Source organism: Electrophorus electricus, chromosome 3, assembly GCF_041902795.1.
Source record: "Electrophorus electricus isolate QZ-2024a chromosome 3, ASM4190279v1, whole genome shotgun sequence".
NCBI classification, from domain to species: domain Eukaryota; kingdom Metazoa; phylum Chordata; class Actinopteri; order Gymnotiformes; family Gymnotidae; genus Electrophorus; species Electrophorus electricus.
Genome location: NC_137499.1, coordinates 34774473 through 34800105, shown reverse-complemented (window position 1 = coordinate 34800105; position 25633 = coordinate 34774473). Strand labels below are relative to the sequence as shown.

Below are 25633 nucleotides of genomic sequence, written 5' to 3'. Positions count from 1 at the left end.
CCCTCAGATCAAACCAGCATACCACAGAATCATCACTGACTTTCATTCTAATGATGCCTGCTATCCTCTCTTCTTCTCTCTGTTCACTTCTCTTCCTGTCCAGCCAACTTTTTTCAGCATTTTCTGATTAACTTTATTTTTCAGTTTCTTTCCCTGACTGATTTTTGAATGAATTTCTTCCTTTCTTCTCTTTTGGAATAATATACTTGCTCTTCTTAAACCTAGAAGCATCATGCAGTCCCAGTGTAGTCACTACCCCTCCCTCTCACTCCCTCTCTCCCTCTCTCTCTCCCACCCTCTCTCTTCCCTCCCTCTTTGCCTCTCTTTATCTTCCTCTTGCTCTCTCTCTCCCCTTCATCTCACCTCCAACCAGTCAGTGCTTCCTCTCCCTCCTGCTTTGTCTCTCTCTGTTTGTCTCTCTTTTCTTCTTCTCTTTCTCTCCCTCTCCCTCATTCTCTCTGCTCTGAGCCCGGACGGTTGGCTGCCTGTCTGCGTCCCTCTGTTTGCTCGGCTCCATACAAGCCTGTCCAGCTGCTGCACTCGCGCCAGGACACGCGCACACCACACCGGGTAAGAGCCAGAACACATACACTCCACACCAGGTAAGAGCTAGTACACGCACACTCCACACCGGGTAGGAGGCAGGGGACACACACACATACACTCCACACCGGGTAAGAGGCAGGACACACACACTCCACACCGGGTAAGAGGCAGGACATGCACAGGCACACACTCCATACTGGGTAAGTTGGAGGACATACACAGATACACAGTCCACACCGGGTAAGAGGGAGGTACGCATGGGTGGCTGAGAGGCATCCGGACTGCTGCTATCCAGTAGAGGACAGGAGAGATAAGGGGAGGGATGAATAAAGGAAAGAGGGAACAGAAAAGAGGAGAGGAGAGGAGAGGAGAGGAGAGGAGACGAGATGACAGGAGAGGAGATGAGAGGAGGTGAGACGAGAGGAGAGGAGAGGGTAAGAGAGCAGGTGAGACGAGAGGAGAGGAGTGGAGGTGAGACGAGAGGAGAGGATAGGAGAGGAGAGGAGAGGAGATGAGATGAGAGGAGGTGAGACGAGAGGAGAGGAGAGGAGATGAGAGGAGGTGAGACGAGAGGAGAGGAGAGGAGAGGAGATGAGAGGAGGTGAGACGAGAGGAGAGGAGAGGGATGCAGCAAAAAGCAGAAGCGGGCAGCAGAAGAAGAGCAGGTGAGGTGGTGAATGGGAACGAGTGAAAGAAAATAAAAGCAAGAGAAATTATATATAAACACCAGAGAGGGAGAAAAGAAATGCAAGAATAAATATGAAAGAGTAAGAGAGTAACATGATAAAAAAGGGGGAGAGAGAGAGGAAGTTTGAGAGAGAGAGGAAGTGGGGGACGTGGGAGAGGGAGAGAGAGAGAGAGAGAACTGGGACTCTGTAAGGTCTGTGTGTGGTTGTAGCATCAACTCTGTGTAATACTGTGTAATATACTCCATTCACAAACCACAGCTGAGCTCTGACAGCCAGGCTGAGCTTTGTCTGTCTGTGTATGTGCATGTATCAGAGTTTGTGTGTGTGTGTGTGTGTGTGTGTGTGTGTGTGTGTGTGTGTGTGTGTGTGTGTGTGTGTGTGTGTGGCAGGAGGTGAATGGAATACCTAAAACCTAAGTGTGACAACAGCTGCCAAGTTCTGTTTCTCTATGTGAATGGGAAATTACTTTCTTATTAGTAACAGGACCTCCTCAGTAGGACACAAACTATTATGGAAGAGGATTCCAGTGCAGCACTGATGAAGGTTAGAAGGATATTGGTGGTCGATTATGATGATGATGAAAGCTCCCTCTCCCTGGCTTAATCTGTGCTGCAGAGTGTGAATGTTCAAACAGCTGCACAGACAGAATGCCTTTAGCACCTCACAATCAGCAGTGTGTGTGTGTGTGTGTGTGAGAGAGAGAGAGAGAGTGGGGGGGGTTGGGGGGACACATAAGTGCATGGTCTGCAAGGGTAAAGAGAATAGAGTGAACTATCAAGTGTGAGAGAGTTCGAAAGCTCCAAAGGAGGGTGAGTGCAGGCAGAAAGCGAAGAATCAAAACAATTGCTATTGGTGTGAGGTCAGGGGCAGGAGAAGCAGCGACAGCATACAGGGAGAGAGGGAGGTGCACTTACAGCCTGGCTGCAGCCATGTGGCCCAACCGCTGCACCACTCCTCACAATAGCATGTCTCCCTGGGCTAACGTGCACACAGTGATGCATGCGCTCACTGTCTGCTGTGTTTGATGGGGGCCCGGGGGGGTGGGGGGTGGGTGGGTTAATGTGTGATCTTGAGGCAAAAGTGTTCCAGTTATGTAGGATTGTGATGTGGTTAGTGTGTTAGCGTCATCCAGCAGAGGCATTCTGCAGTGAGAGCAGTGTGTGTGGGTGTGGGGGGGGGGGCAGTATGTGGGTGTGTGTGTGTAAGATGCATCACTCCTGCAGGCAAGCTGTTTGCTGTGCTTAATGAAGTGAATCAGTCTCTCTCTTCTGTACACTTTCTCTCTCTCTTTCTCTCTCTCTCTCTCTCTCTCTCTCTCTCTCACACACACACACACACACACACACACACACACACAAATGAAATCACAGTCCACACATTCTGAGCATCTTACCAATCGACATGAAACTACCAGTCACAACCAACAGTGTGAGTGATGTGTGTGTGTGTGTCTGTGTGTGTGTGTGTGTGTGTGTGTTTGCATGGGTGCATTCACTTAGGTTCTTGTTGTGAGCTTCTGTGACTATCCTTTGTTCTAGTTCCTGGATTTTGTTGTTTGATTACACTAAGCTTCATCCTGCATTAAACTAACCAGTTAACAGGGATTCTGCATTTCAAATCCATTTAGCTTCAAAGCTGTGCATCCATCTGAAAGTGTCTGATGTCTTTATGAAGAGTCTGTTTTGGTACATCGATAGTATACTGATTGCAGTTTTGTGGTATGTGAGTTGGGAGTGCTTTACTGTGTGATGAACACATCTGGAACCTGCATATACTGGCAGTTTGTTAGCGTATGTAGGTGTGAAGGTAATCTCTGTCTGTCTGCCTGTGTGTGTGTGTGTGTGTGTGTGTGTGTGTGTGTGTGTGTGTGTGTGTGTGTGTGTGTGTGTGTAAAAAGTGCGAGTTTGTACATCTACCATATGTAGGCAGCTTCTGGATGAAACTCAGCTGCAGTGATCAGATCCTCATTTCTCTCTCTCTCACACACACACACACACACATGCATATACGCACAATATTTTAACACATACACAGAGAAATTAAAGGTTTTTAAAAATGATTCTTGTAATTATTATTCCATTAGGAACCACTTTGAAATGTCTAATAAGTGGTAATTGAAACAGAAGGAGTGTGAGCCAATGGTGTATTTCAACAGTAATTTCAGCACACTGTCCTGTATAAGAAGTGTCTCCTGATGTCATTACTGCACTTAAGAACACACACACAAACAAACCTGCAACACCTTCATCAGATATTCACAACATTGTGCAACCATCCTTTCAGCTGTTCATTAATTTATTTGTCTCCCCTCCTTTTCACTCCTGCCTCCCTTCTTTCATCTGTAGTGCAGAGCTTCTGTACTGACACTTATAAGCCATAACATTACTATGCATGCATAGACACACACACAGTGTAACGCTGACTTTCTGCCATTTTGTCCCAGTAAAAGGGGTCACATTTGAACCTGCCAAGGTCAAACCAGCACGCACATGCCTAGCACCTAAGACCCCCACCATACCAGGACTGTCAAACTGATCTCACAGACCCTTTTAAACTGACACAGATACTGTCAAACTGACTGCACAGACCCTGTTAAGTCTGCTGCAGTTTCCTCTGCATTGTGAGTGTGAGCATCATGGTCACTGTCACCTTGCTGTTCCAATAGCCATTCAAAAAAAGCACCTTCATGAAAAGCTTTGGGTGCTAAATATGTGTTCCTTGTAACTGTGTGGGAAATTTTCATATGGTAACAGGTGTTCTGAGTCGGTCTCGGAGCTGCTCACCGAGCCAATCTTTGAGCTGATCTGTGAGTTGGCATCTGAGCGCTCTCTACTTTCTGTAGGGTTACATTGCTGTGGCTTTGCTTGGCACGTAACCAGTTACACGGAGTCGCAGTGTTTCTGCAACAGCTGAGAGAAAATAATGACCACTGAGTGTGTCCTTGATAGGGCCGAGCTACATGATTGAGGATTAGGCACAGTGTGCTTCTGTGTGTGTGTGTGTGTGTGTGTGTGTGTGTGTGTGTGTGTGTGTGTGTGTGTGTGTGTGTGTGTACCTTTGTGCATGTGTACATGTGCACCCATTTGTTTACGTGTTCCTGTATGTGTTCATGTTTGTGTGGCTGTGTGTACTTACATAGTAATACACCCTGACATACATACATAATTGTTAAATGATCAGCAGTTTGCAAACCACTACTATCACTCTACTAGCTAGTTAACTTACAGTTACAACGTTTGGAAGACATGCTTGTCCAAAGCAACTTACAGAATCGCTTTATAATCTCTATCAAATACATATTCTGATGTTTATAGTATCTATATTTCTTCTGTCAGGGAAGTAGAGTTTCCAGCATCAGTAGGGAGTGAGACATCTGTTTTAGTAGACACTGTCATATTTCTGATCGCCTGTTTGCACTTTTACAAAAATTCATGCAACAACCTATACTTTCACTATTACAAATGATTATACCTGGGACTCATTATAACTGGGACCCATCCATTAATTCATCACTCTCTGTCTCTTAGTCTCATTGTCTCTCTCACCCCAGCCCACACATTATAAATGCTCTTTCAGTTGAAATGATAGAACAAAGGGAGGTTTGATTGTGAGTTTTATATTTTAGGCTTTGTCACATTTTTAGGGCTTGTATTTTTACCAGGGCTCAGAAGTCAGGAAGGTGGAGTCTAGCTTTAACTGACACTGAGGTCATCATGGTACTTCCTTGAGTCACCAGCTTCAATTAACCAATCCCTGACCTCCTAAATGAGGTCACCATTTAGACAGAAGTCAGCTGGGAAAGGAGGCTAAAATGGTCTTTAGTTCTCTCATTTTGTGAAAAGGTTTGCCTTAAATAAATGCCTTGACATGGACCAGTTTTGCAGGTGTAGCCTATAAAAATGGAATCTTTTGGGAGAATGATAGGATAAAGCTAGGTTTTGCCATCACATTCTGGCTTCCACATTCTCCTTCTCTATGACAGAAGGCCAGTCATTCATTTAGTCATAGCAGCAATGAGTGTGAGGCATGAGACCGAGAGAGAGAGGAAGATAGGAGAGGCAGAAACGAGGCAGTACGAAGCGGGGGATTTTGACATTGGTCTTTTAGGAATGCAGTTAAACTTTGTTAGCACCATCTGGCCTGACACTTCAATTGAAATATGCATTCACTGGCCAATCAGGCAACCCCAGCTTTCTGGCTGGTGCATGAGACTATAGGATTATGACCATGTAGCTGTTCTCCTTGAAGTTGGTGATACTTTTTATGCACTCTCTGCTGAAATGCTGAAATTAACCCTGCCAAGAGATCCTGTCAGAAACCTGAACCAAATGATCTAATACAATTAGCCTTAAGAGCCCTGGGCCTGCTTAATAGCCCTGGGCCTGCCCCTACATTTAAGGGTCCAATGGACTCCGTCCTAATCACAAAGGAGTCAATCAGATTTCACTTGATTTGGCAAGAGGCCAATGAGAACCTGCCCTGCGAGAATAGTTACCAGTGCAGGGTCTTCTATTTGGCCAGCTTTCTATGCCTAAAGACAATGATGCAATATGATGATCACCTCTACATAGAGATGCTGCCATTGTCGTTCGGAGCTGCCCACTGATGCCAAATGTCCATGCAGTAAATCACCTGCTGTTAGCTGCCTCAGGTGTGAAGACATTCTCTGTTCTCTCAAGAGTTTACACTTAAGTCTGGTGAAATGAGCCACTAATGATGATGATGAGAGTGATAGCGATTAAGACGATAACGACAGCGATCATGCAACTGCTGATGGTGATCACGATGATGATGATGATGATGATGATGATGATGATGATGATGATGGTTATGAAAAACAATTATCATGAGGATAATGATGATGCCAGTGACAATGCTGATGATTGTGATGACAACAGAGATGTAACAAAGTGTAATGAGATTATAAATCTTTTATCCTCTTCTGATATTTAGAGGATGAATCCCATTCCTACTACAGGAATAATACAGGAGCAGACCAGTTAGGGAACATCTACACTGTCAATGTACCAGTGCACCAGACTGCTTAGTGATATTGTCACGGGACGCTCCCCCCCACCAGTCACGTGGTATGGCCTGCCGCATGCAGGGGGGTTCACGCTTGTTTGTGGCCACACCCCCGTGAGGGCACGCACCTGTACGGGGTTAATTGTTAGTGATTGTTAGTCTATTTAAACCGCTGTCAGTGCGTCCCTCACTGTTGGTCATTGTTTGTTTGTCAGTCAAAGCTTATGTTAGTATCCATGTTTGTCTAGATTGTGTTCATGTTACAATCGTTGTTGTTAGGGTTAAGTGTGTTTATGTTCTCTGTTAATGTCATGTGTGAGTGCCACCGTTGTCTGTTACATGTTGTGTTATTAAATGTTTCACAATGTCGAGGGAGTCTGTGTGTCCTGCTCCACGCCCTGCAGCACTCGGGGAACGTTACAGATATTGAGTAGCTGACAGCTGTAATGTATGGCTATGAGCTGTGGGCTAGTGAACGTGAGGGATGTCTCTGGTACTGTAATTGAGAGTTAGTGTAAGTGTTGGGAGGTCTGTAAGTTTGGAGGTTTCCTTGTGAAGAAGAAGAAAGCAGACTAGGGGAATGAATAAACCTTCGTTATGGATGAAAAGAGACATAAACATGGAAATGTGTCCAGTAGTTCGCTCTGAGCTGACAATAATACACTGATGCTTCAGAATTTCATTGCTCAGTATGTTTTTAGAAACATTCACACACACACACGCACACACACGCACACACACACACACACACACACACACACACACACACACACACACACACACATACGTACTTACACAATGTACATACACACATCCAATGCACATAGTACCTGAAGAAATAGGAGCCATATACAGATGGTGAAATATATGTATGTGTCTTTCATTAAGTAATGATGATAAATATCTGAGTTTGATTGTCAGCTCTGCATGGCTATGAAGTGTTAATCACTATTGTATTAACTGACCAGTATCACCCCATTCTGTGTATGTGTATTGCTCTAATGGACTGTCTTTCTCGCTCTCTCATTCTCTCATTCTCTCTCTCTCTCTCTCTCTCTCTCCCTCTCTCTCTCCCTCTCTCTTGTGTGTGTATGTGTAAGTGTGACTGTTTTTATGAGTGAAAGCTCTTCAATGTGTTAACTGGTCCTTTGTCTCTCACTACATGTATGGAATTTTGTTACTGTAAAGTCATCGCTCTCTCTCTCTCTCTCTCTCTCTCTTTATCTTTCTATCTCTCTCTCTCTCTCTCTCTCAATGAAGTCACCTTTATCCTCTTTTGGTTCACTTTTCATTCAAGCACATTTTACTCTCTCTCTCTCTCTCTCTCTCTCTCTCTCTCTCTCTCTCTCTGGCCCTGTCTCTCAGTCTTTGTAAATACTTGGCATACTGTTCTACTTCAAGATGGTAAGTGGAGTGTGAAGTGTGTGTGTGTGTGTGTGTGTGTGTGTGTACACTGCAAGGTCAGAGTGGAGTTTTCTATAATGCTGTAAGAAAGCCTGACAGAAGTATGACCATAGGATTGCACTCATACACACACAGATATACATTGACACACTCTCACATGCACACATGCTGCATATAATATCAATATTAATGATTATGTATACTTATATTTAATGTTTCTTAAATCATAAATCATTTCAATAGTTCCAACTTTGTCAATGTTTTAATGTACAAGCACAAATATATAGTATATATAAAACATATAGTGTATATAAAACACACAAACAGACCCAAATACACTGTTAGTGTAGGTCATGGTGTGCAGACAGTTGTAGGACAGTTCACTTTTTTCTTATTTCTCAATAATAATATCCGTAATGTAATCCTCTGATAATATTGCCCAGAGCTTGCGTCCTAAGAACATTTTTTGCGTAAGAGCTTATGCTCGTGTGTGTGTGTGTGTGTGTGTGTGTGTGTGTGTGTGTTCATGTGCATGGGTGCATGAATGGAAGCTCTACCAAACACAAAAAGTTGCTGACTTAGGGGAAAAAAGAGCTCTAACAAATTCTGTTCTCACGTTTTTTTTTTACAACCTAAACACTGACCATACACACACACACCCCAGCAAAGACATGAGGGGAATGCTGATTTCTTTCTGCTTTTTTCTATCTCCCTAAGCCATATGCATGACAAGAATAGTAATAAAGAGAATATATTCTGACAAAAAAAGAGCGAGTGGAAAGGGGGGGGAGATGGGGAGCAATTTCACAATGGATGCCTGAGAAGACGTGAGCTCCATGACACAGCCAAAATGGAGGGTCTGAGAGCAGGTGAAAGGAGGTAGAACAGGAACCTGTGTAGAGAAGAGACTAGAAGGAAATGCAAAAAGCAGGTAAGAGCTCTATAAAGGGGTGACCTATCCATACTGACCAGAGAAGGACTCACAGATATAGAGAAGAAAATTACATTATGTTCTGGGAGAACTGAGACAGAGCTGAGTGCCCCAGAATGGAATGTCCCTGTTAATTTGCTGATAGATTTTATTGACTGCATTGTCATTCTCAATGTAAAATGCTGCATTACATCTGGAAGGAGGACTGGCTAGCAGACAGGTTTGCCTTTGTGGAGTATATGCTCAGTCTCAAGAGAGAAGCCCATCAGAAATTCCTGAGTGAATTCTTAAGGCTGCTCCAAACGGAAAGTATGTATTTGTCTGTTCATTTGTTTTTACATTTACTCATGCATTGTGCACATGTACACACACACACAGACGCACACACATACACACACGTACACACACATCCACACACATCCACATTTGACTAGGTTGGGTCAAGGCTAACGGGCAGACTGCAGTCATTAGTAGTGTGGATAGGCCTTTTGTTCTGCTGCTACAGAGCGCCGAGTCTACAGACAGCCGGCACAGCCTCCATACAGTCTCCTCAGCCCAGATCACACAGGGCCAGGGCTCGAGCATAATGGAGAGGAAGACACAAATGGAGGAGGGGCGGCCAAAGGGATCCGAGTTAAATACAGCTGTGTGTGTGGTGTTCGGGTGTGTGTGTGCAATATGTCTATAAGGAAAATCTTCTGCATGGAATGTCATACATGCCATGTCTTCTGCAAGTCTATTCTTTCTCTTTGCCAAGCCCATTCTTCCACTAAGGTATTTTTAGGACAAGGAGAAGATTACATGCAGTCTTATTTGCCAACTATTTAAATTTCCTGCCATTATTATTTGAGGCCCGTGTCTAAGTGTGTGAGTGTGTGCACATGTGCATGCATGTGTGCGTGTTTGCAGTGCAACCGAGCAGGTTGGTTCATGCTATCTGTAATAGTACTCTATAACTTCGAGATTTTGCATTGCCGTGTCCGCGGTAGAGTCTTCACTATAAGTGTGTCTGTAATTACATGGCACAGAAGGCAGGGCACATTTCAGGAGTTCATGCTTTGCCAAAACCCTGGGCTTAGCCCAGAGCACACACGGCCACACACAGCCTTTGGCCTCCCATAAAACCGGTATTAAACCAATGCTGATCCTGTATAGTGTTGGCTGGCTGAATGTTGATAAGATGGGGCTATAAATGAACAATTTATTACATCATTGCTTAGTGTTATTATACTCACAAATTTATGTACTGAAAATGCAATATAAAAAATTTATTAAGATTATATTACGTTTTAATACTCATTGTGTTATTATTATATTATTGCATTTCACAAGTCCTACATTAATATGTCTCTTAAAATTGTATGCCTATTACCTCATAACTCAATTATTTGTACTTTACGTAGAGGAGTGATGGCTAAAGCTTCTTCTTGCTTTTGCAGTGGTACTACAGCTGAGTCCGAATTGCCTTTAAGGACGACTAGAGATTTAACCTGTTCAGTCCAGATGAGAAGATAGGATTGTGTGTCCCTGGACCATTCCTAAATTCCTCTCCTCTCAGTTGGTTTACTGATGATTCTGTGCAAAGTAGTGTTGATTCAGTGCAATGTAGTGTTACTTTGGTGCAATGTAGTGTTTATAGTGCAATGTAGTGTTGCTTCAGTGTCATGGTACACCATGTCCTCTCTATGCATCTTGCCAACAGAGAGAAAGAGAGTGAGAGAGACAAACAGACATAGAAAGACAGTCAGATGGAAAGCTATACAGGGCTATGCTGAAGAGTCAAACAAGAATCAATGGGTTTAATCTTTCGAAAAGTGATATATGAGGTCATTTCACATTCCCTTAACAGACTAATACCACCTGCCATTTGTCTAAATGTAGTCATGGAATGGGTAGGATGGGGGGCAAAACCAAACAAATCAAGTGTTGCGAAAAAGCAACAGCAGAGCGAACAGGATTGTGTCTGAAGAGGGAGGGAGGAGCGTGCCAGTGCGGCTGGCTCTGAGCATGCGTGCTCCAGCAGGAGAGAGAGCCACGGGGCCCCCACAGGAGCATGACGCAGGAGGGCCATTTGCCAGAGTCACCCTGCATCGGGTGCCCTCCCTGCAGTGCCGAGAGCCAGAGTGCAGATCCACCCCCACCATGCCCTCGGAACCATGATGGGTGCGCTCCACTCTGCACCAACCCTCCACCTCCAGCTCACATGACTGCCAGAGTCTGCTGCACCAAACATTATGAGCATGAGTCATTTACTTTGGGCAGTAATGTGAGTGCCAAGACATGACCTGAAACCAGCTGCTTTGCGCTAGTGCTGCCAGTTAAAGGTGGTTTTGTCTCATCAGCGGCATGCAGGTAATCATGTTTCTGTGAAGGGAAAATGATTGATATATGGGAACAGGGTCACATTCTACTCTTAGGTTTAAGGCCCAAACTAGGAGAAGCTTGATCTGAATTTCTCTAAAGTTTAACCTCAGTGCGAGGATGACACACCCTGATCCCCAGTCAGTGGAGACTGAAGAGACTGAACTCACCCACACTCTGCCAGCTCACTGTTAGCATAGAGAGAGACAGAGTGAAGAAAGGACAAATGAAAGGAGATAAAGTGTGAGCACTGCAGGCTGGAAAAGGGGAAATGGGAGGTGGGTCTGGGAGATGAAGAAGAGCAGAGAAAAATTGAAAGAGAAGCTTTGCAAACTAAATTGGCTTTCTTTTTAGATTCTGTAGTTTAGGAGAAAAGCGTGTCCATGCCGACTGAGCCGGCTGCCTCTCTCCTGTACTCAACCTGACAACCCGCTTTGTCCACAACTCTTGTCTTTGATCACTTTTCTCCACCTTTCCTCTCTCCACCTTCTTCTGTGTTTGTGAGCCTTTCTTCAATGCTGCTAACGTTTCCCCATTTTGCTTCTTCTTCTCTCTCTCTCTCTCTCTCTCTCTCCCTCTCTCTCACTTTCTCTCTGTGTATTACTACAGGGTGGATATGTATTCAGGTCTGACTGAACAGGTTGCTCTTGTAGAGTATTGCCACTGTAGATGCTTCTGTTTGAATGTTGGCTGCATTACCAGCAGTGTACTCTGCACAGTTGTATTGCCACCACAGTCATTCCCTTTACCTGCAACGACCTCTGCTCATGTCACAACTACCTCTCTTCATGTATGTCACAACTACTTCTCCTCATTTCTGTCAATTTCACACTTTTTCTTTTTTCCTTCATCCATTTGCTCTTTCTTTCTTCTCTTCTTTTGAACCCAATATATTTCAGAATGTCCTCTTTCCCCTACATTCTTCAAAAGGCTCCTTTAAATGTGTGTGTGTGTGTGTGTGTGTGTGTGTGTGTGTGTGTGCGTGCGCATGTGTGTGTGTTAAAAGAACACTGAAACAGACAGACTCATTGCAGATATAGCAAGCACCTGAAGTATCAAACCTCACAACACACAATTACTAAACAATTAGACAAGATGAAGGTTCAGAACTATGCAATCTCAGAGAGTGTGCAAGATTAATTCAGAGTTAAAGTGTTTATAAGCATGAAGAAATGGTAAGGTTTAAATCCCAGTACAGAAGCTTAGAGTTTTGACTTTGGCTGGAGAGATAGTTGGGTAGATGGTTCGTGTAAGGAGTGGGGGAAGGATGCTAAGCCCGCAGGGGAGTTATGCTTTTTGAGTTAGCTGGAGTGAGAATCACAAGACTAAACACATAAGCGAGAGAACTGCACAAGCTTTTTTCCCCCTAGAGGCACACACACACACTTTCTCTCTCCCACACACACATAAAACATCCATTCTTCATCTTTCATATCATTCACTGCCACTCTCTCTCTCAAACACACACAGGATTTCACAGGAGAGTTCCTGGTCATATAAACGATGGTTTATGTAATTGCTAACAAACATCAGTGTTATTTATGAATGAAGGATGAGCCACCTCATGTGTTTTTTCATATGTTTTTCATTCCAAAAAATGTTTCTTTCTGAAGACCTCTGATCACACATGAACATGCACATGCGCACACACACACACACAGGTTTTTGTTATTTTACCAAAAGGGGTGATAAAGAACAGAAAATAAATAAATATTGCAGTCAGTCACTACTCAAATAATTGAACATGTATATCTAAACATTAGTGGATGTGATTTGAAGCCTATTTTGACCTGTGGGTCAAAACCTCAAATGGATGCTAACTGGTTAACTTCTGCTGTATCCTTGGGGAGGACTGGAAACTATTTTGGTTGTTACTACAATCATAGAAAAGGCAAGGCAATCAACTAGTAGTCAGATTGCTGTATAAAAATTAGTCTTAGCCAATGAGTGTAAGAGGAGGGTCAACCCTAAAAAACGTAATACTTTGCAAAAATCCTTAAAAAGAACAAATAGCTTATTGTAATGAGTAGACTACAGTATTTTCCAGATGGCGAATTATTTTTGCTAAATGGGGCAAAAAAACGACACCAACCAGAAGCAGCTGCTTTACACAACGCTGAATGTTTCCGAGTGTTTGTTTTCGCGTTTGTTTGTCTGTCTGACGTGATTGGGGGCCTCGCGGGGTCTAGAAGCCGCCAGTAAAGATTGTAATAATGAGCAGATGCACGCGAGCTCCGGGGGGGCGTTTTAACTCGAACGTCTTGAAGCGAGCGAGTAATTCGGTATAATTGAACTGCAAACGCGGAGCAGCGCGGATGATAGGCCTCGTTCACCACAGTTCATCGGCGCGCATTACGGCTGCGAAGTAACACGTTGTGATTTAGCTGTCTAATGCATGACTCCTGCCGGAGTAGAAGTAAGGAGAATTCTACTTTTAAAAACAAATTATCAACGGATTCCTCGCACATGGGTGGACGGCATATTACCCGCGCGTAATCGTCGCGTCTCTCCCCTTCTTCGCCATCCTCACGCTCCATAGCCCCTGAAATTGATGGCAGGGGCGATACGGCGCTCCAGCGAAGCGGCTCCCGGGATCGCACTCCTAGTAGGGAGACCTTGAGAGGAATTATATTCTGAGCCGCATTGCGGCTGGTCTCCACGCACTCTACGGCAGCGAGGGCTGAACTCTGGTGCACAGCAGAGTGGAGGGTCGCAGTGCAGACTGCGCTTAAACCGAAGATAAACAGGCAAAACATTAACATTACTGTATCCTTTTAAAAAAGAATCTTTAGGCTCATACATCACCTTTCATTGTCAGGACTGCGTTACTGACTGGGGATTCACAGTTCACAGTTCACAGGTTCATTCCATTCTCCTCCTGCCTGCTATCGCGCCTCAACGGAGCAATTTTGGTATGGGAAACACTTCATAGCCTTTAATTAGGAAGTATTCCTGCGAATAGACAAAAGGGTTAGAAGCGTTCTTGCATTTACGCGAGAAAAAAAATCCATTACATTTACAGCATTTACGACATTGCTCTTTTTCAGAGTTACTTAAAATTCTTTGTTTTCTTCACTTAGACACTTAGAAAACTCAGAAAAATGATCTACACTTTTGGAATTTTAGAATCCAATGGAATGAATGTTGTGACTTAAATGGCGACATTTTCAAATATTATCTTCAAACTCAGAAGGACTTATACAGCTGATGAAGGACCTCTGTACCTATGGTGTGTGTATCTCTCTCTCTCTCTCTCTCTCTCTCTCTCTCTCTCTATATATATATATATATATATATATATATATATATATATATATATATATATATATATATATATATTATATATGTGTGTGGGTGGGTGTGTGTGTGGGTGTGTGTGTGTGAAACTGAAATTCTGTCACGCCCCAGTCGTTGATCAGCCAAAGAACCACCAATATCACAATTCACAACTGCTCCCCTGTTCACAGTCACCTGTTTATTAGTAATCAACTGTGCCCCTGTCCCTCATCTCACTAACTCCTATTTAAGTCCAACAGCTGTCATTCTCTAGTGCTTTACAGTTGAACTTCTACAGTTTCATCTGCAAAGTTTATTCTTCTGCCTGGACCCATTTTTGTTGCTGGTCACACTTTTAGCATTCAATTTATTTATTTTTTTTACTTTTCATTAAAACAATTCTCTGTTACATTCACTCACATCTTGCGCTGTGTCTTGTGTCTACAAGATTTCGCAGATCGCAACTGCAGTGTTCTGTGAACATGTAAAATGTAAAATGTGAGTGTAGTAAATGAGGTTTCCAGAGAAACAGCACATGTAAGATGGTGTTTCTGGAGCATTTTGCTTGTGTAACTGATGAAGGATATCTGCTTCTTTGGAAACTTTGTTTACTACACTTATGTACACTTATCTACATTTTTACTACTTATCTACTACCTGTTTTTACTGCCTTTTTACTACCAATATTTACTTATTCAATTGATTTATCACAAATTATTAAATGCAGAATTTGTGATCAGTCATGTCTAGGGCTCATTCAAGTACTTCTTGTAGCGGTGGATCTTCAGTGAAAACACTGTAGTTCACCTGACTGCACTTACAGAGGAATCTTGAGGTGCGGTTTCCCTTTAATCCCTCAGAGAACATAATGTGAGGACACAGGACGCAGTGCATTCATAGCTGAAGCATTCTGCACCAAAAAACAACAAACTTGTTACACGTGTACATTCACACCTAAGATCCAAAGTCAAAATGTTTGGTGTGGCTGGGTGTGGACATGCATGTCTGCATTCTAACACATTCTAACACCTGTATGTATGTGTTTTAAACTCATGCTCATGCCTTGTACTTTATCTTTGACATTTATAACTAGTGCCATATAAGAAGCTCTCTCTCTCTCTCTCTCTCTCTCTCTCTCTCTCTCTCACACACACACACACACACACACACACAATTCTCAAAGCTTTATGTCTGTAGTTAACATTAAATAACACCTCCTCAATCTAGCTTAATTACTGTGGATGATAAGGGGCTTCAAGTGACTGCAACTCTCCATCTCCTTCCATCCTGTGTCTCTCATTTCTTTTCTCCATGTCACGGTTGTATTACCCATTCAGATTTATTCTCTGCATGAGTGGCATGACTGAGGAGGTACTGGATCCATATCAAAAGTTCATTAGTTTAGAGATATACCAACACTCTCTCTCTCACTCTTCCTCTCCCCCACTCTTCCTCTCTCTCACTCTTCCTCTCCCTGTCTCTCTGTTTCCACACTGCCTGTCTAGTTTTCTCTCCCTCTCTAGTTCACCCCAAGCCCCCACCTCCAGTACTTATGTAAAGTTTCTACATTAATATGATATGAATGAGTTGTGTATTGATATATGAGTGACACTATGTCAGATTCATCTAATGCATTATTATTATTATTATTATTATTATTATTATTATTATTATTATTCACCACATATCTGGGTCAGTGTGAAAATGGTTTAGCATCCTTGAAACCCACACACACCTTTTAGTGTAATGGAGTCATAACCATATTTCTGTCCTTACACCAACACAGTGAAAGAATGTAGAACCACAGTTTGGCAGGTTTTATCCTTTTCTTTTAACCTTTTTCTTGTATAATGAAATAAAGATGTTTTGCAATGTTGTGATTTATTTATTTTTATTTTTGTTCATTTGTTTGTTTTAAATGAATGTGGAAGACGTTACAAATGAAAAGTCTGACTCCTAGAGATGTCGATGTCTGGACTCTAGACTCTTTCTTGCAATTTAATGATCTAGACTTTTAGACTCTGGACCCTTTTTTCACTGTCTATGTCTTTGTCTCTGTCTCTCTCACTATTTTTGAATGTGAGGTATTATTTTATTTTATACTTGGCTCATCACCTGCAACTCCTGAATGAACTTCTTACTGCAGTTTTTCATGTCTACCCTACTGTATTTTTCATTCTCGTCTTCACCTTTCAAATACTCTGTATCTGCGTCAGCTTTGGTTCTCTATCCTGAAAAGTGCTGAAACAGAACTATAACTGTATAGGGTGCAGCTCGAAAGAGTCTAGAGTCTACAAGTGGGTGGGCCATGTGATACCTGTTGATGCTGGCAGGTGTCTCATAATGCCTAAGTGAGTTGGAGACTCGCCAGTTAATCAGCAGCCCATCTGGAACAACAGTTCAGCACTGTGCCTTTCAAACACTTGCTGTCAGACACATTAACAAACCTTCTTGCATTTAGAAAACTTTCATTATTCCAACCTTCTGGAACAGAGCTTTAAATAGATTAGTTTCCTACTGCATTTCCTTGCATTGTGATGCATGATCAAGTTGCATTGTTTGAACTGTTGCTCTGGTAGATATGGAAGGCTCTGTTGGTCTGACAGTGATTTTTTTGGGAGGGCCAGGGGCCAAAGCACCAGGGGGGCGGAGGGCCAGGGTGCAGAGGGCCAGGGGCCAAAGCACCAGGGGGGCGGAGGGCCAGGGGGCAGAGCGGCAGGGGCCAAAGCACCAGGGGGGCGGAGGGCCAGGGTGCAGAGGGCCAGGGGCCAAAGCACCAGGGGGGCGGAGGGCCAGGGTGCAGAGGGCCAGGGGCCAAAGCACCAGGGGGGCGGAGGGCCAGGGTGCAGAGGGCCAGGGGCCAAAGCACCAGGGGGGCGGAGGGCCAGGGGGCAGAGCGGCAGGGGCCAAAGCACCAGGGGGGCGGAGGGCCAGGGTGCAGAGGGCCAGGGGCCAAAGCACCAGGGGGGCGGAGGGCCAGGGTGCAGAGCGGCAGGGGGGCGGAGTGTGAGGGAGTGATGGGCTGGAGATGGGAATGTAGAGACTATACACTATATGGAAAGGACCTTAATAATTTAAAATATGTTTTATAATAAATAACATTTTAAAATTATTTATAACTACATTTGAGCTACTGTGAGAGATGAAATGGAACTGATTGTCCCTGAATTATGAAATCCTTATCAGTGTTTTTAGATGAAGAAATGTTTTAGCTGACATAGTGCCTGAAAAGCAGTCAATGTGTTCTACAACCACAATGAAGCATATTTAAACATTTTCTCTTTCTATTAGTTTTATTGCACTGCAGCATTATGTTGGCTCTGCTTTGGGGCGCTGATGTGAGATTTTGGTGCTAAGATTTGGAGACACGATGTGATTCTACCTGCGAGTACTAATATTAACATTTCCCCCCCCTACCACCACCACACACACACACACATTCCTCACACACCATGAGACATGAGAGCAGCAATCAGCACTCCTGTTATCCTTCCCACACTGTAGTGTCTCTCTCTCTCTCTCTCTCTCTCTCTCTCTCTCTCTCTCTCTCTCTCTCTCTCTGCACCTCTCTCTTACTCAGATATTCCCTGGTAAGCAGCTGCCCAGGACCTCCACAGACAGAGACACTGATCCCCTGGTACAGCTCCTGGCTTGTGACTGATTTGATACATTTAGTGTTGAGAGCAAAGAGGGGCTACTGTTGCAGGGCTGAGGAACAGAGGGAGAAACCAAATGGAACAGTGATTCAAATGAAAGCTGTGTAGGGCTGGAGAGCTGTTGTTCTGATCAGTTAAGAGTGAGGTTTCATTGGGTTCAAATAAGAGTGAGGTTTCTTTGGGTTCAGTTAAGATTGAGTTTTGTTTGGGTTCATTTAAAACGGAGGTTTCTTTGGGTTCAGTTAAGAATGATGTTTGTTTAGATTCAGTTAAGGCTGAGGTTGGTTTTCATTTCAAATAGCACAAGGACACCCCAATGTTCTGAATATGAAATATCAAATGTTGATAGATCATCAACATCCTACTTTAACTGGAGCTTTGCTTTGTTTAAAACCACAGAAACTCTTTAACATGGTTTTCATCCCTTTTGACAGGTTTCTAGTTTCTGCTATAACTACCCAGCTCAATATATTCCTAGCCACTGTCCCTCAGAAGTCCGTTAGTTCCCTGTTTTTCCCTGTCTTGAGGGCATCAAAGACACAACCAATTTCCTTATTATTGGAAATGGAGAACTGAGTTACTCTGGAACATTTAAAGTTCCCATCTGTGAAAAATAAAACAGTCAAAAACATGAGTATTACTTTCAGTAGTGACCTTTGGTTTGAGAGATATTTGCTCTTTCTTCTGATCTACCAAAGAACTCCATCTCTAGTTTGAAGAGCATGCTAAATGTTGCCGAGAGATTTTAACACGCAAGAAAAAGTAATCTACACTCTCTACCTGGGTACCTTTTAGAAGTGATTTTTAAATTCTTTTAATCACCTTCAAATGCGTTCATTGCCCTGCACAATGAATTGATTCTTAGGCATGCTTCTAGATCTACCAACAGACATATGCCTGATATAGGCCTGCTCACTACCAGAGTACAGTACGGGAGGACAGCCTTTTGTAAGAATATGGCTGTAAGCTCTAGAATTCATTTCCTAATGACCTGAAGTCTTTTAATGATTGCACATTAAGAGTATTTTAAAGACCTATCCATTCTGATTAGCTTTTAATTACCCTGTACTTGTTTTACATTACTCTTACATTATTTTCTACTCCTGTATTTCATTCTATGTTTCACATTTGATGTTTTATTTGTATGTTATTGTAATATATTTTATTTTTATACCTTCCATAAAGCACATTGTAAACGTATTGTCTATGTAATCACAGAAGAAAAATCTGATGATGCCATTTTCGCTTAAATAGCTCTTTTTTAAACAATGGTCTGTAAAAAGACTCACACACAGAACAAGTAGAAAAAGGAACTGAAACTAACTGGAGAAACGGGGAAGATAGATACATGGGTGGATGGCAACATTTCTGAAATGATCATTTAAGTAAAAAGGAATGAGTCTCACTGAAAAAGCACACAGTTTAATTAAACAACAAATAAAAGCATGACATTTAAACCATACAATAAAGCAGGGAGCCACACAACAGCATGGGAGTCCTGGGAATTGTGCTCCTCTCCACCCTTTCTCTGGCCCACTCCCACTCTGGCAGCCACCACACAATCACTATTTCTATGTCTTCCCGCACAGAACTGAAAATGATCTCTTGTTCTCCCGTTTCCATGGCTTTCTAAATTCTCCACATGCTTTGACTGGAAGAGGAGATTTCAAAACCCTGCTGAAAACCTTTCGGCAAGCCATGTTGCAGCACTTCCAAATGAACAAGATCAGTGAGCCGCTGTGCATGGAAATGCACTGGCCAAGCTGGCCATCGACTGGACGCCCATTCATCAGCAGACGGGACAGATAAAAATCGCCCTTAGAAGGGGTCACAAACTGTGATAGAAAGAAGTAGAGACTGAACAGGCCAGATAAGCAGATACTGGGAAACTGGGAGAATTGAACAGTGAAAGAGAAATGGAGAGCATATGTTTGAGTGTGTGTGTGTGTGTGTGTGTGTGTGTGTGTGTGTGTGTGTGTGTGTGTGTGTGTGTGTGTGTGTGAGAGAGAGAGAGAGAGAGAGAGAGAGTGAGTTGAGAATCTGAGCTCCGAGGCTGCTGCCTACATACAGTCAGTAATCTACTGCCTGCGTAGTGTTTTTAAAAAAAGGTTTGTAAATTGGTCAAAATGACAGACTCCTTACCTTCTTACCTTCTTACCTTCTTCCTGCGGTATTGCCTATTGGTATTTTTATCAATGTGCTGGGTTTTCTGACACTTTGTCATCTGGCAATCATTATTCTCTCTGTCTCTGTTTCTCTCTCTCTCTCTCTCTCTCTCTCTCATCATCCATGACCCACCCATGGCTTATTGTACTTGTTCATATGCGTGTATATTTGTGTGTGTGCATGCATGCATGTGTGCATTTGGTAGTATTTGTGTGTGCGTGTGTTATGGTTCTGGCTATCCCTTCTTCCAGAAGAGACTAAATAGATGCCATACACTCATGTCTCACTATGTTCTCATGCAGTGAAATGAGTGGTGAGCAGAGTGATCCCCCCTCCCCACAACATCTCCCTCCTGCCTGCACAACTATCCACACCAGAGTCAACAGAAGCAGTCCTGCTGCTGTCTCTACCTGACCTTTGGACATGTCATCCTCTGTTAATAATAAACATAATAAGGAAATTCCTGACTAAATAAATACTGTAATCGCTTGTATCACAGATTTTATGTGCTAGTTAAACCTAACAAAGCAGGCCCTCAAGTAACAAATGCCATTCGAAAATATTTGTTCTCTCACTTTCCAACCTGACTGTATCATTGAAGTAAATGATCCAACTGTCTGTGGGGATGTGGTTATTATTCTCAGTGGATCTGAATGACCCAATCAGTGCTTTGGTGGAGCATGGGGTGATGTGGCAGAAGGCCGCCAGGCGCAGTGCTTGAGCAGCAGAGAGATTAGGAAGAACTCACAGACATCTACAGCAGAGAGATTAGGGAGAACTCACAGACATCTACAGCTGTGTACAGAGATTTCCGAATGCCAGATAGCAAAGAATTTCACATTGCAATCTGCAACAAGCCTGTACTGAGAGCAGTATGCATAGACACCACACACACACACACACACACACACACACACACACATACACACAAACAGACACACACACACACACACACACACAGAATTTCTGTTTCTTAAGCCATAGTCACACTTAATCAAACAATCCTACATGCACAAATGCAGTTTTTCATACACACAGACTCACACTTACACAAAGGCAAACACACATTTTGACACACGTGGTCAGCAACATTTCAAACGTCATAATTTATACAGTCGGGCACATTCTATACACCCCCTATGACCACATGAAAGCACAAACACCCATCACACATATTTCGCAGAGCAATAGAAACACACATTCACATACATTCATATACATATACACAATCTCCTGGAACAACACAGTTCAAACTAATATAAACTAGGTTTCTAAAAATGCAAGTAAATTCTGCAGATTCTGCCCTATCCTTTCACTTACCAATTCTCTAGCCAGCTCCTACACACATACTGTACACACATCACTACATACAAACAGATGTTTCTACAAGCTTCATTAGAGTCTAAGTTTAACTCTGTTTCTTGCACTGCTAGCATAACAGTTTCTGTGTTTCTGTTTCTGTGTCAGTCAGTCAGACTTTCAATACTACTATTCTTCAGATCTGCTGAGTCATTTTAATAAATACATTTCACTGACATGTCCAGTTTCGTATTTCAGACTTCAGTAGGGACATTTGCACAGAGCTGATCCTACTGCTGACAGCAACTTATTCATCCATAAAGCCAGTGAGGTCGTACGAGGCCAGAAACTATGAGGTCATTTCTCCCAAGCTCACATTTCAGTCGATTGTTCTTCACCTGACTGCATGGCGACAACCTGGAACAGCAGCGAGGGCGGAAAGCTACAAGGTGTGCACTGCTCTTGAACCTGCATGTCACCTGCATTTCACGTGCATGTCAAATGCACATCACCTGTGTGTCTCCTGCATATCACCTGCGTGTCACCTATGCGTCACCTGCACTCACCTACGTGTCACTTGCATAGCCAGCTGCTCCTGCACCTCCGTTCCAAGCAGGTCTCTGCTCTGCAGTTCTGCAGTGAAACAGCTGCTGCAGCAGCTGTCCTGACCTATGCTAACCTTCTGACTTTTGACCTTAGACTTCTCATGTTTGGCCTCAGTGTCTTCTGTGTGTGAGTGGCGTTCTGCTGCAGGGCAGAAAATGTTGCAGGCGAGTTGGGAGGATAATGGGGCCTGTGTAAACTGAGCTCGGAAATGGCCATGTAACCAAGAATGCATTACACAACAGTAGCACTATAAAATCCTCCTGTACCCAGAATCTGTCAGCAGCTCACTCTTCTTGCAGAGCATAACGTCTTTCACTCTGACAACTCTGCGGAGGATGGGGGTGGGGGGTTCTATGGATCTGTGCAAATGGAGTGTGGTTGCATTTCAGTGGTGTGTAAAGTAGCAAGGGCAGGCTTAGCGTAGGGCTAGCAAGGGTAGAAGAGGGCAAAGTCCTGAAGTGTATGGCATTTCAGAGTGCATATAACACTTTTGTGTGTGTGTGTGTGTGTGTGTGTGTGTGTGTAAGAAAGAGATTGTATTACTATATCAAATGCAGCACATGCTGACTCAGGATCTGGATCACAGTTATGAGTTGCTAAAACAACATCACACACACACACACACACGCACGCACGCACACACACACACACACACACGTACACACAGAGACACATACATGCAACACACACTAAGCACAAAGCATATTCAAGCATGCAGCATCTTCTTTGCGCACACTATTATTTTCAAATTAATGACTTATTTCATTACACTTTTTTCATTAACAACTAAAAATCTTTCTATTCACTAATCGTCTATACTGATGTCTCTTTCTCTCTCTCTCTCTCTCTCTCTCTCTCTCTTTCTTCATCTTTTTCTTGTTCTCTCTCTAGCTGCAGAAATGGCAATGAGTAGCATTCTAAAAGCTGATGACATTAAGAAAGCCCTGGATGCCTTCAAAGGTAAGGAGAGGAGTGTATTCCCTGCCCCCCACCCCCAGACACACACAGCCTGCCAGCTGATGCTTTCCCCAGCGCAGATTTAACTTCATCCAGAACTCACAGACCGTTCACTAGACTCACACTTAGTGAGCATTATTTCACGACTCTTGGGCTCTTTGTGTAAAGCAATTCTGTTTTTCAAACCTTGTACTGTCTAAATCAATGTGCTCTCATGATTCTAATCTCCTAAAGGCTACAGAGTCACAGAGCTATAATAAATCTTTTACTTGTGGAAACGTTCACGGCCAAATTGAAATAAATAAATAACATGTCAACAGTGTTTCTGTGCTAATGCTAAGCTTTTGTCTTAGTTGCAGACTCTTTCAACCATAAGAAGTTTTTTGAGATGGTAGGGCTGAAGGCCAAGTCAGCTGATGATGTGAAGAAAGTCTTCCATTTACTGGATGCTGACCACAGCGGCTTCATAGAGGAGGAGGAGCTGAAGTGAGACGAAAACACAGAATGTGTGCACGCACACGCTGTCTATGTATAACTTGCTGTAGCATTTAAAATGCTACAGCATATGTGTAACCTATGTTAAATGTGCATGTGCACTGTGTGTATCATGCATGCAGATTCGTTTTGAAGTGCTTCGCTACTGATGGAAGAGACCTGACTGATAAAGAAACCAAAACCTTCCTACAGGCAGCTGACAAAGATGGAGATGGCAAGATCGGCGTGGATGGTAAGGCATGCATTTGGGTGGAGCTAGCATAGCACTGAGGAAAACAAGAGCAGAATGTAGGACTTTAAGTGCTGTGTTACACAAAGGAAACCTGCCAGCATGGTCTCCTCTATTTCCGTACTCCACTATGGACAGTGGAAAAAAGAGCAAGATAAATTATACAATGATTCAATTAAATAGAATAGAATAATGAATAAATATCTACTAACGAGAGTAAGGATATTTGCAAAAATGGAAATTCTAATGAGCATTAAAGGGCCTAACCACTATTTCTCTTTCTATGTCTGTCCTTCAGAGTTTGCTGCTCTAGTCTACGAGTAAACAACACAGTCCTGGCTGACCTCATTCCCTTATAACCCCAAGACCCTGACTGAACACAAAACATGTTCTCTCTTCCATCACTGACACACCCTTGCTCACTACTGACACACTCATGGTCCTTTCTTGATGCTACTGTTCACATCACCTGAGCACCCTGCACTACAGGAAGGGGCACCAAACACACACATACACAAGCTACTCACCCACACACTCACCTTGCAGATCTTCACCCCTGCCCACTCCTTGCATACAAGCTATTTGTTGTTTGTTTTTTTTATACAAGTGTGTGTGTGTGTGTGTGTGTGTGTGTGTGTGTGTGTGTGTGTGTGTGTGTGTGTGTGTGTGTGTGTGTGTGTGTGTGTGTGTGTGTGTGTGTGTTTCTGCTAGTGTATAGATAAAAAGGCCCTGAACTGGGCAAGGCCTCATCCTAAGTATGTAGATATTTAAAAAAAAGGAAAGATCACCCCTCTCATCTCATCGTTTATTCTAGACTCCCCTTTCGTTTCGGTTTCCTTTCATCTCTCTATTGGCTGCTGTCCTCCCCACTCACTGGCACTGCGCTCTCTCCATCCTCATTCCTTTCTTCTCTCTCTTCTCTCTGGTATGGAGTTGCTGTGAAACATACCAAATGGAGAAAGAGGTTAAGCTGTGAAAAAAATCAAATAAAACACTGAGAAAATTCCTCGAGCCCTGACTCACTGTGAATCCTTACTTTACTTTTTTGTTTCATTTTGTTTCTCACTTACCAGACATTCAGACAGCATGAGTAAGTGAGGGAGTGAGTGAGAGTTTGGTAGGCTTAGATACACAAGTCTGATTAAAAATCTTTTATTGCTTTGTTGCCATCCTGAAAGAAAGAGAGAGAGAAGAAACAAACAAAGAAAGAGAGACAGAAAGATAAAGAGATTAAATAGGTCTGCTGTCCTTTGAAAACTGGATCTGATCTGCACAGTTGGCTAATTCACTATCTGACAAATATAGACACCAGTCAGGAAAACATCAAAGCTTGCACACAGTCAACATTTGAGTCGTTGAGCTACGAGACGCAAGAGTCATATCCCAAATTTAAGGTAGTTAATTCATAAATGTAATAATAATGTAATTAATAAATGTTTTGTTCTCACAAAAACTACAAAAATGTATTTTTACAACATACTAACCACAGTATATTACTGTAATAAACCATTTTGTGTTTTCTGGATATTACTGCAGTTTTACAGTTACGTTCCTCTTTATATTGCTCAGATTAGAAAGGTGGCAAAATTAAATAATGGAAAGAAAAGGGGACAAACTGGATTAGCCGGTTAAACTGCTCATTCTTGACTCCTGAAGAATTTTTTGTTGCTTCAAAAATGCTTTTGGTATCTAGTTTTACAATAAAGCTGATAGTGTGGTCTTTGTTCTGTGTTACAATGTTCTTACAGTAACCTTACAGTATGATCTTAGATTCTGATATTAGATCTTGACCGTACAGTGTGCCACTACTATAAATATATTCCTAGAATTAAGCACATGTTGCTGTAACTAAATCACTGTAAAAACAAACAAACAAACAAACCAACAAAAACAAACAAACTGTAAAGTACGAAACTGGCTTGAACACAGCAGAAAATACAAAAATTCTTTACAGTGCTGCTTGAGCACTAAATTTGTTTTATGGTAAGTGCAG

General features: G+C 42.8%; 1 protein-coding gene across 1 annotated transcript; it reads left to right on the top strand.

Moving 5' to 3' along the window:
• Positions 1-345: 345 nt before the first annotated feature.
• On the top strand, positions 346-24651 carry pvalb6 (parvalbumin 6). The gene is made up of 5 exons (XM_026997824.3): positions 346-570; positions 22851-22919; positions 23270-23402; positions 23534-23643; positions 23939-24651. The coding sequence occupies exons 2-5, from the start codon at positions 22859-22861 to the stop codon at positions 23962-23964; spliced, it is 330 nt and encodes a 109-aa protein (XP_026853625.1). The 5' UTR covers positions 346-570; positions 22851-22858; the 3' UTR covers positions 23965-24651.
• Positions 24652-25633: the final 982 nt, after the last annotated feature.